The sequence below is a fragment of the Quercus suber genome, unplaced genomic scaffold, assembly GCF_002906115.3.
Source record: "Quercus suber isolate HL8 unplaced genomic scaffold, Cork oak 2.0 scaffold_94, whole genome shotgun sequence".
In the NCBI taxonomy this organism is placed as follows: domain Eukaryota; kingdom Viridiplantae; phylum Streptophyta; class Magnoliopsida; order Fagales; family Fagaceae; genus Quercus; species Quercus suber.
This window is the reverse complement of record NW_027069559.1, coordinates 1,057,991-1,077,316: the sequence shown is the minus strand read 5'-3', so window position 1 is coordinate 1,077,316 and position 19,326 is coordinate 1,057,991. Positions and strand designations below refer to the sequence as shown.

The 19,326-nt window shown below is 34.1% G+C and overlaps 1 protein-coding gene and 1 long non-coding RNA gene across 11 annotated transcripts; both read right to left on the bottom strand.

The window, feature by feature from the left end:
• Positions 1-3,169: 3,169 nt before the first annotated feature.
• Positions 3,170-3,827, bottom strand: LOC136067988 (uncharacterized). Its single transcript, XR_010629374.1, has 2 exons — positions 3,529-3,827; positions 3,170-3,448 (listed from the first exon to the last, which is right to left on the bottom strand). It is a non-coding gene; the product is annotated as an uncharacterized LOC136067988 (long non-coding RNA).
• Positions 3,828-4,074: 247 nt separating this feature from the next.
• LOC112004128 (putative disease resistance protein RGA1) lies at positions 4,075-14,074 on the bottom strand. 10 transcript variants are annotated; one of them, XM_065774568.1, is made up of 7 exons: positions 11,254-14,074; positions 10,734-10,816; positions 10,297-10,442; positions 6,017-6,164; positions 5,054-5,158; positions 4,784-4,915; positions 4,075-4,682 (listed from the first exon to the last, which is right to left on the bottom strand). In XM_065774568.1, the coding sequence occupies exons 1-2, from the start codon at positions 13,968-13,970 to the stop codon at positions 10,792-10,794; spliced, it is 2,742 nt and encodes a 913-aa protein (XP_065630640.1). In that variant the 5' UTR covers positions 13,971-14,074; the 3' UTR covers positions 4,075-4,682; positions 4,784-4,915; positions 5,054-5,158; positions 6,017-6,164; positions 10,297-10,442; positions 10,734-10,791. The 10 variants fall into 10 exon arrangements, with proteins under 10 accessions (XP_065630640.1, XP_065630639.1, XP_023892134.2 ...); XM_065774567.1 differs by having other exon boundaries at positions 6,035-6,164; XM_024036366.2 differs by lacking the exon at positions 6,017-6,164 and having other exon boundaries at positions 4,075-4,353; positions 4,434-4,682.
• Positions 14,075-19,326: the final 5,252 nt, after the last annotated feature.

Below are 19,326 nucleotides of genomic sequence, written 5' to 3'. Positions count from 1 at the left end.
AAAAAAAAAAAAAACCATCAAAACCAATTAACCAAATAGCCTAGTCCTATACCCATCCATTGAAAAAACCACTTGGCTCAATTTAAAAAACATATAAGCAGTCATATTAACCCATTAAGCCCAAAAGCCAACCCGTGCACATCAAGTGTTCTTCAGCTTTGTAGAAATTTTCCATATTAGTGTTTTGTGACTCCAAGTTTGAGCTGAAAATGACTGCCTTTGATAGAGAATTTGAAAAGGAGATTAAGAAGGCTGGGAATACACTCCTTAACGCTCCTTCCTCCATTGATGATCTCCTCACTCTTGTTGATAAAGTTGAAAATTTGTTAGCATATGTGGAGCAAGAACCATCCAAATCAATGCGAGATGCACTTTTACCCTCAATGAAGGAACTAATCACTAATAAACTTTTGCAACATGTTGAAATGGATATGAAGGTTTCAGTTTTATCTTGCATTATTGAGATTACAAGGATGACAGCACCAGATGCCCTATATAAGGATTAGTAAATGAAAGAAATATTTCAATTGATTTTGGCAGCATTTGAAAATATGTCTCATGTGTTTACTCGCTCTTACAATAAGGTGGTTTCAATTCTTGATACCATTGCAAAGGTCAAGTTATGCTTGGTGATGCTGGATCTTGAGTGTGATGCATTGGTTGTTGAGATATTTCAAAGTTTCTTGAAGATAATTAGGTTTAACCATCCACCTGTTGCACTTTCAGCCATAGAAACAATTATGAATTTGGTCATAGATGAAAGTGAAGACATTTCCTTGGATCTTCTCAGTTCAATTTTTGCTAGTATAAGAAAGGAAAATCAAAATGTTTCACCTATTTCGTGGAAATTGGAGGAGCAAATAATCACTAGGATTAATGCCTAGCTAGAAAAGATAATGGCACCCACTTAAAAACTACCCAGCAAGCTTGGGTGCACATGATGTGAAAGTTGAAGTGGTTGAATGTGCTTCTAATCAACCCTCCATAGTGCTTAAAGATCTACATCTTGGTGAAGTTGAAGAGGTTAAAACTACATTGTTTCCTATGGTTCATAAGGTTCAAGATGAGATTATACTGATTCCACATATTGATTTTGTTATTCCAAATGAGTTTGATGTGGTGGAATTCAAGGTTTTTCTTTTCTCTGTGCTCCCTAAGGTAATTCTAGACTTGAAGCAAGTGTTACTTGTCAACATTCTACTCCTTCAATACTTTAAAACTCGATGTCGAGTTTTCTCCAATCAGAGGAGAATGATGCGGGAGACGTAAGAAGATTATTATTTAGTATCATTTATGTTTGCAACTCAATTGTATTTTTATGTTTTAGGTCCTAGTAATTTATTAGGCTATTAGTATTTTAATTTGGAAGTAAGGTTATTTTTGTAATAAGACAATTAGTTTTCCTAGTCAATTAGAACTAGGGTTTAACAATCCTTTATAAGCAACCTATTGTATTCCTTGAGGGATAGTTGATATTTTAATGAATGAAAAAAATAGCTGTTTGGTCTCTTTTGGTCTGGTGCTGACTCTAGGTCCACCCTAGGTGCTGACTCCTAGTGGTTTTCTCGCTTGGTGCTGACTCCAAGAAAGGCCTAGGTGCTGACTCCTAGGTCATATCTCTTTATTTTATTGTTGTTTCAATTTTGTTCTGGTTGTCCTGCGTCAGTTTGAGTCTTCATTTGCTTCATCTGAGCAATCATGTTGTGAACACCTTTCATGAGCTTTTTAGATAATTCCTTTAATTCCTTGGTAGATTGTTCAAAAGTGTGCTGATGACATAAAATGGGATGAGGATTCATCCTATTTGCTTCAACTTGAAAAGTACTACATTGAGATTGTGGTAGATACTTAGCTCGAAAGTATGGTGACAAATACTCATCACAAAGCTTTTCTTAAATATCTTTCTACACACTAATGGCAGGTTCATACTTTAGATAGTGGAAATATTCAAGATCCTCCCAAAATATTTGTGCTCCACCTCTTAACTTCAATTTTGCATACCTAACATTTTTGTTATCTGCAAAATTTGCTTGCTCAAAGAATTGCTCCATCCCATTCATCCAGTTGACAAAATCCCATTAATTACTTTTACAACCATCAAAATAAGGTGCTTTTGATATTACCATAGCTCACTAGGCAAAAAGATTTTGCCAACTTGACTTGCTAAGTATGGCCCACTAAATAAGGCACTGTCGTGGCCTTGCCAAGTAAAACCTGACTTGTAACAATAGTGATGAGCAGGTTTGGTGGGGCCGATGGTTTGTCAATTAAAGGCAAAAGGTTGTATTGATTGATTTCTTTATTTTAAACTAGAGCTAAGGGTTTAGGTATAAAGCTGGGCTTAGGGTCTTGTTAATGAACCTATTGTACTCCTTGAGGGATAGTTGATATTTTAATGAGTGAAAAAAATGGCCGTTTGGTCTTTTTTGGTTTGGTGCTGACTGTGTACAATGAGTTTGTTGTTTGGGCTGGGTTAGGTAGTTTAATGAGTTTTGATTTGATTTCTTTATCTCAGATGGACCAGGTCAAGTTGTTCTTAGTGGGAAAACACTGTGGGGTTGCAAATTAAAAAATGATAGGGAACAGTTTGAACAGAAAATAAGGTGCTGGGTTTTTAAATCAAATAAAAGGCTAGTTATTGTTACCTTTGAGATGGAATCGCTGGTTTATGGAGGGATTGCGGAGGCATGGTGCTAGGCAATTGAGGATCATGGTGGCGCAATATCAAGAAGAGGATGGTGTTGGGGCTCACTGTGGTGCGATCTAACAGACGTGGGATGGCAGCGTTGGCTTTCCAATGGGTGGTGGCATGTGAAGAAACTTCTTGAAAGAATCGTACCAAGTCTAGCCGTTGCGTTTGTTGGTTGTTCGGTCTAAGAGCTTGGGTTGATGGGTAACCTTCTGGTGGCAGAAAAAAATACGGTGAATGGATTTTTTTTTTTTTTTTTTGTAATATTTTTCTGGTTTGGATTGATTATGATGATGCTTCAAACAAATCGGTGTTTGCTCTGATACCCAAACTAACGTAGGACAACCAGAACAAAATTGAAACAACAATAAAATAAAGAGATATGACTTAGGAGTCAGCACCTAGGCCTTACTTGGAATTAGCACAAAGCGAGAAAACCACTAGGAGTCAGCACCTAGGGTGGACTTGGAGTCAGCACCAGACCAAAAGAGACCAAACGGCCATTTTTTTTATTCATTAAAATATCAACTATTCCTCAAGGAGTACAATAGATTGCTTATAAAGGATTGTTAAACCCTAGTTCTAATTGGCTAGGAAATCCTAATTGCCTTATTACAAAAATAACCTTGCTTCCAAATTAAAATACTAATAGACTAATAAATTACTAGGACCTAAAACATAAAAATACAATTGACTTATAAATATAAATAATACTAAATAATAATTTTCTTGCGTCACCTGCATCAACATTCCTGCAACCTTAAGGGTTGGAAATAAAAGTTATTGACCATGGATTAAAAAGCAAATGCAATAGCATGAAAAGAAGAACATAAAGTTACCTCTATGTGAATTAGAATTAAACGGCCCAAAGAAAACATTTGTAATATGGCTTCATTGCCTTCTTCTTTTTTGTTGAACATATTAGTTACTAACTAGGGTCTGTCCATTTCTGAATGTCATTCCAAAATTGGGCAACTGCTGATGGGAAAAAACAAGAGAGGCATTTCTTAGGTCATTCACTCCACTCTTGGTGGTAACATTCCATTCTCCCCCACACTCTACACACCTTTGTATTAGATCACCTAAATCTGTAACACTAAGCCAATAAAATTAGCACACTAGATTTCATACCCTAACAAATAATGATTTTTTTTTTTTTTTTTTGTAATATTTTTCTGGTTTTGGATTGATTATGATGATGCTTCAAACAAATCGGTGTTTGCTCTGATACCCAAACTAACGTAGGACAACTAGAACAAAATTGAAACAACAATAAAATAAAGAGATATGACTTAGGAGTCAGCACCTAGGCCTTACTTGGAGTTAGCACAAAGCGAGAAAACCACTAGGAGTCAGCACCTAGGGTGGACTTGGAGTCAGCACCAGACCAAAAGAGACCAAACGGCCATTTTTTTTATTCATTAAAATATCAACTATTCCTCAAGGAGTACAATAGATTGCTTATAAAGGATTGTTAAACCCTAGTTCTAATTGGCTAGGAAATCTTAATTGCCTTATTACAAAAATAACCTTACTTCCAAATTAAAATACTAATAGACTAATAAATTACTAGGACCTAAAACATAAAAATACAATTGACTTACAAATATAAATAATACTAAATAATAATTTTCTTGCGTCACCTGCATCAACATTCCTGCAACCTTAAGGGTTGGAAATAAAAGTTATTGACCATGGATTAAAAAGCAAATGCAATAGCATGAAAAGAAGAACATAAAGTTACCTCTATGTGAATTAGAATTAAACGGCCCAAAGAAAACATTTGTAATATGGCTTCATTGCCTTCTTCTTTTTTGTTGAACATATTAGTTACTAACTAGGGTCTGTCCATTTCTGAATGTCATTCCAAAATTGGGCAACTGCTGATGGGAAAAAACAAGAGAGGCATTTCTTAGGTCATTCACTCCACTCTTGGTGGTAACATTCCATTCTCCCCCACACTCTACACACCTTTGTATTAGATCACCTAAATCTGTAACACTAAGCCAATAAAATTAGCACACTAGATTTCATACCCTAACAAATAATGGTAGAAATTAAATAAGTTGAAAATTGGTCAATTAGCTAGCTCACCTTTCTTGACCCACCATATAATATGGATTGCTCAGGAGATGGCCATGATATACTTCCTTGCTGCAGAATGAACTGATAAAGGAGTATCTTCTGTAGCGCTTTCTAAAATGTGCATCCATGAGTGACACCTTGCTTCATCATAAAATGTATTTCCCCAAATTTGATGTTTGGTTGAAATAAGACCAAAAGAGAATTAGATTTTTATAGATGGAGAAAATTACAAGTAGAAACAGAAAGATGATTAAGCAGAAATATTGAGATATGCCTTACAGTAGAAGACATAATCTAAGGTATTTTGTCTCCTCTTCTTGCCTGAATCCCTGATGGTCAGCTTGTGCACTTTACACACTTCCATGTAACGAAATACTTCAAACTCTAAGACAAGAAATAAGTATACAATATTAATTTATAAATAAATAACTTGCAAGTACCTATCCCTATAACCTTAAAACTTGATAACTACCAATTTTTTTTTTTTTTTTTTTTTAAAGCTTTGAATGCCCCTCTCTTTCTTCTTTATAGTAGTATTACTCATAGAATTGTTATACCCAATGCACAAAAATCATGTTGTGGAGTGTACTTACCATTGCACCATGGTCTGACTTCTAGTATTACTCAAAGAATGAAGAAATAATAATTTTCTAGCATTGATAAGCAAAGAGAAAAGATTATGTACAAATGTTACTAGCATCTTTGAAGTCATAATAGAGCTTTCTACAAAAAGCTCCATGATATGATGTTAAGATTAAATGAGGGTCAAAGAGAGAAATTTTTTACATGATGTGTAGATTGAAGGAGGGCATTCTTAGGTCGAAAAAAATAATTATTGACCATGGAACAAAAAACTAATGCTGAAATAAATTAGAAAAAAAGAAAAGAAAAGAAAAGAAATAGAAAGACCAGAGTAACCTATACAAGAAACACTATTTAGGAAGTTTGGACTAATCTTAACAGGGCAAAGATGTATTGACCCCTTTGGCAAATCAATTAATTAATTATCCAAGTTAATTAATTAAGTCAATTTAACATACAATGGCGTGGTAGCACAAACAAATCACCAACTAAACTAAATGCAACAGAAAATAAATTTAACACGGGTGATTTGTTTACGAATAGGGAAAGCTATCGAGACAAAACCCCACCAGGTGAATTTAAGGTCACTACTCCCGAGAATTCATTATTATCAATCATAAGCGGTTACAAGTAAAAAGAATTCCAGTACCCAATACCAACCTACAGTTGAACCCTTACCCCAATACCCAATTGGGCTTGTGTTGTAGCGGCAATCTCTTCGTTCAATGCACGAATCCCAGTATGTGACTAACCAATGATGCACGGATCACAGTACGTAGCTAACACACCATCTTGAGGAAGATATTGGCTGCAAAGTTTTTCAGTTCATCAACAATGAAGATCAAGAAGCTCCTTGATTATAAAACCCTTGGCGTAAAGACGCAGTAACTTCTACAAAGAATATGATGAACTAGAGCAATTTTTGTCTCTAGTCACAATATGCGTGTATTCTGTTTTCAACGCCTTGCATCCCTTGTGATGACTTTTAAAATAATCCTTATATATGTCTGGAGTTGTGAGAAAAGAAACCCTACACAAATACTCAAGGATATGCATGTAATCAGATCTGAAAAATCTGAGTTTGTAATTCTCGACAATATAACTTTGTGTTGAGCTTTAGCAGTAATTCTCGATAGAAAGATTCCATCGAGACTTTTTTCAAGCTTTAATGAGTAGCGGATTCTTCATTTGTTTTTTGTTCAGATTTGCATGGTTTTAGTACTTAACTTGAACACTTGTTTCTTGAAGTACTTAACTCATCCTAAATCTGCCCAATTACAAGTAAAGTGCATTTTGTCAAAGGATTAGTCAGTTACATAAATATGTCCCTAACAATCTCCCCCTTTGGCAATTCGTGACAAAACCACAACAAACAAATGAATCATGAGAGAAGTTTTAAATCACTAAACTCATAATCACTTGTTGAAATACCAAAAAAATCTAACCCTAACATAAACTCTTGAAAAACTTTGCAAGAAAAGAGTTCATGGCATGGTAGACTTTCACAACCTATCTTTCTGAAACATTTAAACAAAACCCATCAAGGCATAATGTGTGAAACAAAAATAAAGATTGCATAAATAAAGAAACATGTGTATAAAGAGAGAAAAGAAACAATATACGTAGAGATAGGTGAAGAAACATACATCATCATATATATATGAAAAGGTAAAGTACAATGTATGTCAATAAATGGTCACAAGACCGGTATACAGGAGGCTAATGTAAAGAAAGAAAAGAAAAGTACATGTAAACCTCATTACATCCCTCAAAAGATATACACACTCCCCTTAACAAAAATGTCATATACTAACTCTCCCCCTAAGTACAAGACTACTCTCATCCAAAACTACTCCTCCTTTTTGTCACGAATTACAAAGGACAAGTCACCGAGAGGTTGTCATCTCGTCATTACCGAGAGAGCTAGCATTGTCCTCATCAACCAAGGCCTCTGGAGAAAGAGATGGAGAGGGAGCGAAATTGCCAAGGCGAGACTGTCTGTGGGCAATGCGACAGACTTGGGTGTTAATCTGACACATCTCATTTGTGAAACAGTCAAGACGTCCACCAAAGTCAGCCTCCATCGGTTGAAGTTGCGCTATGATGGCTTCTAGGGTCACATCTGCTGCCAAAGAAGAAGGAGCAGAGGTGGAAGGAGGCGAGGAAAAGGGAGTCGCAAGAGCTATAGGATCGTCTGCCTCCACTCGTGGCCACTTTGGTCGAAGCTGGGCCTCGCTTCGCTGAACAAAACCGGCGCTGATGGCACCCATGGTGGTGAAGTAAGGAGAGTCAGAAATGGGGATGGAGAAGTGTCGGAGGATTCGCGTGATATTTGAAGGAAAGATGAGTTTATCACGGGTCGTCGTATCCTGATACACATCGAGGATAGATGTGATGAAGTGAGAATGGAAGTCAATAGAGAGGTCCTCAAGAAGAGACAAAAGAAAGCGAGCACGAGGCTCAGTGATAGAGTTATAGTGAGACAAACGAGTAAGAGTAAATGTCATCACTATGTTAAGGAACCTCGGCCTTTGGTAAAGCCCGAGCATAGGGTGTTTTGCTTACCACCCCATGAGGAAGGTGTCTCACAAAAGTGAGACAGAAGCTTGTTTTTAGACATAGTCTGAAGACGCTCACAACCGAGGTAGTCAGGATGCGTTACCCTTGGAACGTGTAGTACCTCGGATATAAGATCTGGGGTAACTATGATACGTGTACCTTAGAATGTCATGACAAACTGAGGTACAGAGGTATCTATACCATGTATATTGGAGTAAAACTCCTGTATAAACATGATGGGACACCTCATGGGTCTCTTAAGTAGAGATTCTCGGCCTTGAGTCCGAATGATAGAGGGGAAAGGAGTGTCGAAAAAGTCCGATAGGATAACCTAGCATTCCGGATGAACGCCACGTTTCTGGAAGTTCTCCGAGAAGTCCTTTCGGGCCTTCCTATCACGGAACTGAACATGAAGAGGGGGAATGGGATTAGAAGAAGAAGACCCAGAACCAAGAGGATTCCGAGCCAAAGTGGATTTACGCGCTTTGGGTGCTGTAGCGCAGTTTATCTCTAAGAGAGAGAGAGAGAGAGAGAGAACACAATCACAACTCAGAAACAAAGAATAGAAAGGAAAGAACATATGCATGAACGTGTGACGTGCAAAATTTAAAAAGCATTATGGGTATAAACCCAATCCAAACCTATCAACACACAATCAACACTAGACAAATACACATCTAAAATGCATGAAACATTGTTATAATGTAGTGAGAATGCAATGCATGAGTATATAACACCAAATCAACAACACCTAACCCAAAAATTTCACCAAAAAAAAAAAAAAAAAAAACTCAAAAACCCCAAAATTTTTTTAAAAACCCAAAACCTAGGTCTAAAATGCATGAATGCATGTAAATGAAGGGTTGAAGAACACTTACCAAGTGATTAAGGCTTGATCTAGGCTAAAAATCATGTGGGTAGAAAGATTGGAGTGAAAGAAAAGTGTTTAGGGTGAGGGAGAAAGATTTTCTGTTGAGAGAGAATGAGAAAAGTGAGATCAGATTCGCCTCAGCTATATATAGAAAACTCAGCTTGATGGATCGACGTTTCTGTTGAGGATCTGTCGTGCACTAAATCCCGATAGAAGTGAATCTATCGAGGTGCTGTCGAGGATTTGTCGACGGCAAAATGATTTCGATGGATCGAGAAGCTGTCAAGAATCTATTGAGGAGAAACCTAGAAATCTCGATGGATCAAGAATCTGTCAAGATCTATCAAGAAGAGAGAAAGAAGGGCTCGATAGAAAGAAATCTGTCGAGAAGTTGACGAGATTGACAAAAAAAGGTGTTTTCAAGAAAGGAAAAACATATAAGGATGAACACAACAAGCAAGCTACCCAAACAAAGATCTAATCAACATGTTAAGCTCTCAAAACATCTCTCAACATATAAGCAAAGCATTCATAGATCCAAAACACACACACACACACACACACACACACACACAAAATAATTCTAACCAATTTTATATTTCAAAAACAAGTTAAGACAGTTTAGTGAGCATATATTAACACATGTATTCTTTGTGATGGCCAAATCATATTGTACCTGCACATGTATTAAAAGTAGGAAAGAGTTTGCGTGTTGTGTGTGAAAACATAGCAATAGTGCATAAGTGTCTCATGTTATGAAGATTTGAGATATGAGAAAATCAAATACACTCACACACAATCATAACTGCTTAATGGAGACTATTACCTTTGAGGTCCATCCTATAACTCCCACATCTTCCAAAAACACGCTTGCAACCATATTTAAAAGTATTTTGATTCTTTTTGCTTTTATTTTCTTTGCATATTTTTCTTTTTGAACATATCATGCATGGATATATAAGAGAGAAAAGAAGTAGCCAATTATGTAAGCCAAAACATCACAATTTTGCTATGCCGAAGATCTTCCCCTCTCCACTTTTTAAGGTGCCCTTTTCAATATGGGAAACTATGGATTGAAACAAATAGCAAGTATTTATCAAATTTTCCCACTCTTCCCCATCTTTATTGACAAGAAACACATCACTAACACTAGAAATCAATGTTCATCCAGATTCAAGCTTTTAAAGTTGTAACATCAAACCCTGAAGATTAGCAACTATACATTCAAGCCCTCAAAATCAAGGATAGAAGGTTGCATAAGTTGTAGAATAGCAACTATACATTCAGTCTGGGTTCTTTTTTTTAAAAATTAATAAAAATTCTTCCTTAACATTCACACATTCCTGTAATGTTACAAATAGTGGGCCTACTAGATAGAATCAATGGTGATGGTGTCATTGTGAGTTTGGCCTAAATTTGACAAAGTTGCTAGTAATTTCTGAGAGATAATTAAAATAATAAATCGATGTTTCAGCCAAATGATAGAAGTAGTAGAAGAGGAAGAAGTTACCATTTATTGGTTCAAATTTGCTGACACACGCTCACACACAGATTTTAAGATTTCATCTACATGCCCTTAAGAAAACCATTGGTGACAGTGTCGTTATGAGTTTTGCCAGAATTTGATAAAATTACGGAAGGTCATTGTTTATTTCCCTGAAATCAAGAAAATGAGCAAGGCCCATATAAATATTAAAAAGCAAATGAAACAGAAAGAGGATGAAATAAGCGTCCGTTTAAGATCTACTTATTTTGATTAAACTAAAAACTTTTTGCTGAAAGTACGGTAGATAAAGGTAAAAGTTAGTTGAAATAGTACAGTAAGACCTATGGATAGTAGCAAAAAGTGCAGTGAAACCCATAAATAGTAGTAAAAATAAGCTGAATAGTAAAATAAGTTGACAAAACTAATTTTTGCCAAACAAATCCTAAGTAGGAAAAAGTTACCTATCCATATCAAGCAGATGACGTTTCAGAATCCGAGGACATTTCAAAATTTCAATCCTTAAAGAAGAGCATAATTCGAATCCCTAAAGAAAACCATGAGTTATTTGAGATTAGTGTACCGAAATCAAGAAAATGAGCAAGACCCATATAAATATTAAACTGCAAATGAAATAGAAAGTGGTAGGCATTTGAGTTGTTTACTTTTACATGCAAATGAGTTAAAATTTTGTGACTCTGTTCATTTGATTAGTCCATCTAAAATTTGAGCTTTTTATTATTTTAAATTATTTGTGAAATTTTATTTAAAAAATCAAGCAATTTTGGATACATCATAAACAATATAGCTGAATCTAAGCAACAACAATAAACTCCGCTAATTCAAATTTATGTGAATATGATAAATTTCATAAATCTACATTGTTAGTAATTTATTTTCTTTGGGAATTTTAACAAGAAAATGAGAATATTTAATGATAGATATTGTTTTCAAAATAAAAGAAGAATAAGGAGAACGAGTTACCACGTCATAACCTCAGGATCATCAGCTAATTTGATGATTGGGATGTGAGAAATGTTGTGCCAGTCCTCTCCTGTCTCTCTTCGGCAACGTTTCTTGATAATTTGACAATCACCGATCTCCAATTCCTTTAATGGAGTTGTACGCAAGAAATCCGGCAATGACTTCAACTTTCCACATTTGTGAATTTTCAACTTTTGAAGACATGGCATTATAGTAATACAGTCTTTGTCTTCTTTTCCTCCTCTCGTTCCTCCAATCCATTCTTCCCACTCGAACAAACCATAAAACGTGAGATATTTCAAATTTGGGAATATTTTCATGTCTTCTTTCTTGTTTTTAGATTCTATTCCCAAAAATTCAACTCCCACTTTTTTCAATCTATGCGCAAACACTATAGTTAATGATTCGAGGCACGGATTCATCCCCAAAGGAGGCAAACTCATTAACTCTATGGTGTGACCGAGATAAAGCTCTTTTAAATTGGTTAAAGACGCCAACCAAATAGGAGACATTGTGGTGCCCACGTACTTACTAATGCGTAACTTCTCCAAGCCTTGAGGTGGCTCTAACGCATTTAACATTAATACATTACTTTGAATTCTTCTATCATTTGGAGCTAAGGCAATTGGACTATCCCCTTTATTAAAATATAGAGACAAATCACGAAGGTGGTGCAAAATTTTTAGTTCTTCAAGTTTACATCCTTTGCTATCCTCATCACTTATGAGGACACCATTTAATGTTCTAAGAGACGTCAATCTTCCAATCCCTCTTGGAATCACTAAATTATATCCAATAAGAAGTCTTAAGTTAATTAATTTACCTATCCCCTGTGGTAATATTCTAGGCTGAGAAATAGGAACATGCCTAAGTCTCAAAAATTGTAAATTGCATAGATTACATATAGTTTCTGGCAACACCCATTTGCCACAAGAAAAACGCTCTTCGCACCAATACAAATCAAGATACCTTAAATGTATTAAATTTCCTATTGTATCCGGAAGTTCCATTCCGAATTGCAAAGTCAATACCCGTAAACGGCTAAAATTTTGGACTAAATTGGACATGTTATAATCACCATGATTAAAAAAGATGACAGTGCGTAGATTTTTGGATCTATCAGTAGATGGAGGAAATTGGGATCCTATTGTATATCCCAAATGTTGAGCTTCAGTAATTGACTGTGCAAAGTCATGTACTATATCATGCATTTTGTACCTCGTTCCAAACTGTATATATTCCCTGCATTCTTGGAATAAAGAGCGAATTACTAAATTTTCAAAGTATTCTTGTGCCATGATTTCCACCTCCACATTTCCCTTTGACTCAACAAATCCGTGTGCTGTCCACATATATACCAACTCATCGACATAAAAGACATGATCTTTCGGAAAGATAGCACAATATGAGAAACACCGTTTCAGTGGTGATGACAAATCATAATAACTCAATAACAACGGTGCAAAAAGACCTCTTTCAACATCTTCTAATTCCCACAAATTGTTATTCAAAACATTCCTCCATTCTTCTCTACTTTTCTTAAAGTGCAGAAGACTCCCTAGAGTCTTTGCAGCTAAGGGCAAACCTTTGCACTTCTTTGATATTTGTCTGCCAAAGTCTTCTAGTTGTTCACATTGCTGAGGATCCTTATCAAAAAATGCTATTTTACTAAACACCAACCAACAATCTTCCTCAGACAATTCCTCCAACTTGATCGTATTTGCACTTTCCATCATCTTTGCAACTTTGTCTTTACGTGTGGTGACTAGAATTTTACTACCTTGGGAACCACAATTTTTGAGTGCATCTCTAAATGGCTTCCACATTGCATAGTCTTCAGTCCACACATCATCAAAGACAAGAAAAAACTTCTTTCTCCCAATTAATTCACAAATTTTTTCCAACAAACTGTGCAATTCAGTAATTTTGGGGTCACCACCTGCAAGAGCTTCAATGATTGCTTTGGCAACTTTACATTGATCAAAAGGTTCAGAAACACAAACCCAAATTCTTTTCTCAAATTGATCTTTCACCTCATGATGATTAAAGGCTAGTTGGGCAAGAGTTGTTTTTCCGATACCACCCGTGCCCACCAAAGAGATGACATGGGGGCATTTTTCTTTTTCAGTACCCTTGCCCAATAGGATGCTCACTAGATCATCCTTAACCTTATCACGACCGAGAATATCAGACACATCGACATAAGAAGTAGTTTTTGGTCTCTCAACTACTTCTTCTATGGGCCTACTCAATTCAAACCCGTACGTCTCCCTCTCTTTGTAAATCTCATCTAATTTTTCGGTAAGTTCTTTTATCTTATGAGCAATATCAAGATGCTGTAAAAGATTAGGAACTGAGAAATTGAAGTTGGGGGTGATGGTCCATACCTTCCTCTTCTTAGCAGTACTAGTTTCAGCTTTTTCTTCTTCTTCGAATTCTTTTTGTTGTTTTTCAATCTCTGCTTTGATCATGACAGTGTTCCACTCATCCAACACGTCGTCGATCTCGTACGATACGCCTTTGAGCTTATCTAACCAAAGCTTCACAGCTTCCTCCTTCAGCTGCCTCTTCTCAGCATCATTGAGCACTGCCTGAATGGTACGGAATTTGGTTTCAAGCTTTTGGACTTCTTCCTTAACAGTTACAGTCAACTTGAACTCTGAAGAAATTAAAGAACCAAGCCGCTCCACGATTGCAGAAAGTAGAGCACCAGCCATACTTTGGAAATGGAAATTTGCTGAATAACACAAGACAATAGAAGAGCCTGTGAAAGAGTAGGTAGATGGTGAAATGGTTGATTATTCAGGAGAAACCAAATAGCAAATAGTCTAGCTGCTCAAAATATAATAATAAAGTTGAGGAACCACGTTATCTCAAAAAGCAAGGCCACCTCTGGTCAATCAATGAATAAGTCCACATTGTACATCATCATGGGTCCTATTGAAATATTCAACTAATTTTTAACTCTCTTTTCTTTTTCTTTTTTTTTTTAATATACTTTTAGCAAAAAATTTCTATTTCAACTAAATAAGTCCACATTGTACATCATCATGGGTCCTACTGATTTTTTATTTTTTATTTTTTATTTTCTTGAAATTTTGCAAGTATGGAAGATATTATAAGAACATGCAATTTAATGATTAAATTTTCAAAATTCACATATAATAAAAAGATATAGAAAAAGTTTCAAGGATTTTTCACTAATTATGAAAATTTGTATGATTTTAAACTAATTGTTTACTATTTATTTTTCTCAAAATTATACATTAATTATTTTTGCATACACTGTGTTATATATTGCCATATGCACTCTATCTCACAACTTGATTTCAATTATAAAGCTTAAAGGATTTTAGTTATAATTGTTGTTAGTGATAATACACTAAAATATAATAAAATCACACAAAATTAAAAATTAGAGCAAAACAAAAATTGGAGATGTATAATATAGAAAAAAAATACACAAAAAAATAAAATAAAATTGGATTGAGGTACAACCAGGGATGAAGCTAGGTGTAACACCCTATAATTTTATTACTAATTTCTTTCTTATACATAAATTAAAAAGAAGGCCCACAATTAAATGGATTTAATTGATTTGGGCCTAAGATATTTAAATCACATAATTATTATGGTATAAGAGGCCCAAGTAAGATGGCATAAGTATATATATTGGCCTTGATAAGTTAAAAAAAAGAAAAAAAAAAAAACTCTAGCATTTTTCCTCTTAAGTTACACGTGTATATACATAAGATGGTTTCTTTCGTTTCAGCCACAACACACGATTAAGCTTTTCTTTTCTTCTACGCGACTTTGCGTGGAAATTGCAGGTAAGATTTTCTCTTGCTCTAAATTTAGGAAGTTTGAATATTCAATGGCTAGCAATTGTCATGAACCTAATCTATCATTATATTAATAGAAAAAGGGCTCCTATAATTGGTATTATATTAGATTAGGAATGATGCATATGGTTGTATGTCAGGAAAGGGGTACTCCATAGGCTTTGAGAATTGCACTTGATAGAGTAATAGGCTTGGACTTTATCAATTTAATAGGCTTGGGCTTTAGACAGAAGTTTGTCACCATGTGAAGGGGAAAAGGTTACTTTATGGTTGATATTTATCTTCTTTATCATCCTTCTAGTGACGTGTATTCATCTCTAATTTATTGTAGAAGGTAGCAATGCTTTTCAAGCCTAGAATATCTTTTCAGCCCCTATAACGTAGGAATAAGAAATTATATATTATCTAAGTTAACCAATTTGTCATCCACGCATTGCTATTGTTCAGAAATTTGTCCAGCAATATCTTTTAAGTTTTGCAGCATCAAGGGAATAATGGGCTAGCTATGGGATTGATGAATTAAGATATAACATATGGCTTCTACTATTAAATTGATCAGATATCCATCATTTAGCCATATTTTAGTTTCGTGAATATCTATGATTATATTAATGGAAAAATCTGATTAGGCAGAGCCAAAAAATCTGGTTATGCATCAATATTTTTAAGCCCAAAAATCTGATCAAAGCTGAAAGTGAATTGGATAGTTAAGTGAATAGATGGGAAATTTAGGAAATATCAATGTTGCCAAGATTATATTGTTTAAGTATGAAAACAGATTTTAGTGGGAAATTTTTGTATTGATGGGCCTATGTTTGGTATTGCTAGGTTCTAATTCTAGTGATTTATTGTGACTCAAGGGTGGTTGATTTCATTTTTACAACTAAGAGGTAAATGGTGTTTACTAATTTTGGGAGGTTTTCACAAAACAGTTTTGATTATCAAACTATCTTTATATAAAAAAAATATGTTGATATTCTATAAATATATTGATATCCTATAAAGTTTGATGTGCACATTGTATGGAAATGTTGACTATTTGTTATATGAAAAACTTGTGGGACAACCTAAACTTATTTAAATTTGTATGTGTGGAGAAATCTTTGTATTTTTGAGTATTATGACTGGATTATTTGATGTAAGCATCTTGAATTTGTTTTGAATCCTATGGCAAGTTGTGATTAAAAGCTCAGTATTGTATTAGTCCTTAGTAAGGGACAATTACACTATAGCTAGTCCTTAGCAAGGGATGGTCCCAGAAAAAGGGGACCTTGCACAATTGGTAGCTCCTTAGCAAGGGAGTATACCATTAAGGATCTGAAAAGGGAGCTCCTTAGCAAGGGAGTGCACCTTCAGGTTCCAAAAGAAGTACCCTTAAGAAAAGGGATGAAAAGGGAGTTCCAATCCTAAAAGGGGGTAGCACAGCCCTGTTAACAGGGCGTAAACGTTGACCATGAGAAAAGCCTAAGAAATTGTTAATATGATGATATTGGTATATTATCATGGCTCACAATATAATGATATTTTTATTGAAATATTTGATGTTAAAAATATAGATGGTTTGAAAGTTATAAATTTGTTGTATGGATTATTCATTTAAAAGGTTTGTTTCCACACCCCAATGATAGTGAATTCCACTTATTGAGTTATCTCACGCCCCCTTTTATTCCCCCTTATAAATACGTTAGAGGGATTATTGGAGTAAAGATTCTTGGAAGACAACAGTTACAAATTATATTGTGGAACTCAGAATTTCATTATTATTTTTAGGGTATTTAATATTGCATTGGAGAATTATTTTGATGATTTTTTTTTTTTTAATCTTTGGTGGGATTAGAGCTCTGACAATTGTGTTGAGATTTTAGGTTGCTGGTTGCATTTATTTAATATTTTTATGGATTATTTAGATTGAACAGACTTTTATTATTTATGATTTTTGGGGCATTACACTAGGACTTGGAGTTGGGGGGCAACTTTGCTACTAACTACATGCGGTAGCTCTAGCCTCCAACTCTGCTGCTTAACCGTTGAGATTTATTTATTTAAATTAATTAATTAATATTTTTGGTTGCATGCATTTGTTGCTAGGTAAGGATAAAATTATTTTGTTTAAAATTTTTTAAAGGGCCGGTTGTTTGTTTTGGTTAAAATAGGTTGATTGAACTAAATGTTTTTTAGTTTTACTATTTGTAATTTTTGTTGTTGAGATAATTTTTTTCAGCTTGTATATTTTAATTTAAATTTTAGTCAATAAATTTTTTTTACAGCCTTTAAAAGGAGGAAAATGCTAGAGCTATAAATATTTTTACAAATTATTGATGTGGTAAGTGGTTATTGGTAAGTAAAAAAATGATATAAATCGTGGGTTTTGATACAAACTAATAAGAATTTGTTACCTCAACAATTTGTAAAAATATTTTAGAAAAGTTTGTGGTTATAACATTCTCTTAAAAGAAGCAATGATATTGTTAAGGGGGGACAAAGTGTAATTTCATGGAATAAAATTGCTAAAATTAGTACTTATGTACATGCTAATATATTTTTTTATAAAAAAAAAATTGGGGGGGGGGGGGTGTGGAGTCCATGACTCCCTCTATCCCTAGGTGTGACGCTCTTTTTAAGAAGATTCAAGCTCTCGGATGGCACTTGACAAAACTTTTGTTCGGTGCACAAATTTTATCACCCAAATTAATCTAATTAATTAGGTCCATTAATCTAATTTAGTGGGAGTTTTAATATTCATATTGGAAATAATGCATAAATAGCCCATTAACTCACCAATGGCTTCATTCTCCAAAAAAAAAAAAAAAAAAAAAAAAAAAAAAAAAAACTCACCAATGGCTCCCCTAAAAAAAAACTCATCAATGGCTAGGTTATTTATTTTGATTTGGCACCACCTCCACGTAGTTGAACCAATTTATACTCTAATAAATTTTAGCCTATTAATCACCACAATTATAAATAATTAAGGAGTCTCTCTCCTTATCAATGTGAGATTCCACATTTGGCTAACTTATTATCTTTACAATAAATTTGCCAACTTTTAATTAAATATTAAAAGTATGACGAAGACAAGCTTAACACAAAGCTCAATTTTTATTTTCAAACTTGATTTTTATTTTTTAAAATTCTTAGTTGAAATTAAACTTGTTCAAGAGCTCTGTTATGTCAATTAAAGTTTATTAACATAACATAATTTTACTTATAATTAAGGAGTCTCTCTCCTTATCAATGTGAGATTCCACCTTCTGGCTAACTTATTATCTTTACAATAAATTTGCCAACTTTTAATTAAAATATTAAAAGTATGGCGAAGACAAGCTTAACACAAAGCTCAATTTTTATTTTCAAACTTGATTTTAAAAAAAAAAAAATCTTAGTTGAAATTAAACTTGTTCAAGAGCTTTGTTATGTCAATTAAAGTTTATTAACATAACATAATTTTACTTATAATTAAGGAGTCTCTCTCCTTATCAATGTGAGATTCCACATTTGGCTAACTTATTATCTTTACAATAAATTTGCCAACTTTTAATTAAAATATTAAAAGTATGACGAAAACAAGCTTAACACAAAGCTCAATTTTTTATTTTCAAACTTGATTTAAAAAAAAAAAAATTTCTTAGTTGAAATTGAACTTGTTCAAGAGCTTTGTTATGTCAATTAAAGTTTATTAACATAACATTACTTTTACTTATAGTTACTGCATAGCAGCAGCATAATAGTCATTGTAATTTTTATTCAAAAATTTCTCTTTAAATTTAAAATTGCACATATTAATTAATTACAGAAAATATTACTCCTAAATAATATTCACAAATAACTAATTAACAAAATGGAAAAACAAGATCAAATCTTATCTATCTATCTCTCTATATATATAGAATAACATTTAATGTTGTTATGCTTCTGTTGCACTTAGTGGCGGAGCTAGGAATTTAGGTTTGGGGGGGGGGGGAGAAGATTAAAAGTAAAAACTAATCTAAAAAATTTAATCAATATTAATAACAAATAAATAAACAACTATATGCTAATGTAATTGTCATATATGGATCTAACATAAAATCTAAACTTTAATTTGTCTTTTCACACCTAGCTTAATTTACTTAATCGCCCTTGACGATTTTTCATATTTGAAACTATTGCATGATTTATTCACACCCAATAGTCTTGAATATATCTTTTCTATTTCATTTTGCTGTAGGATCTTGGGTCTCCACATGATTCAGTA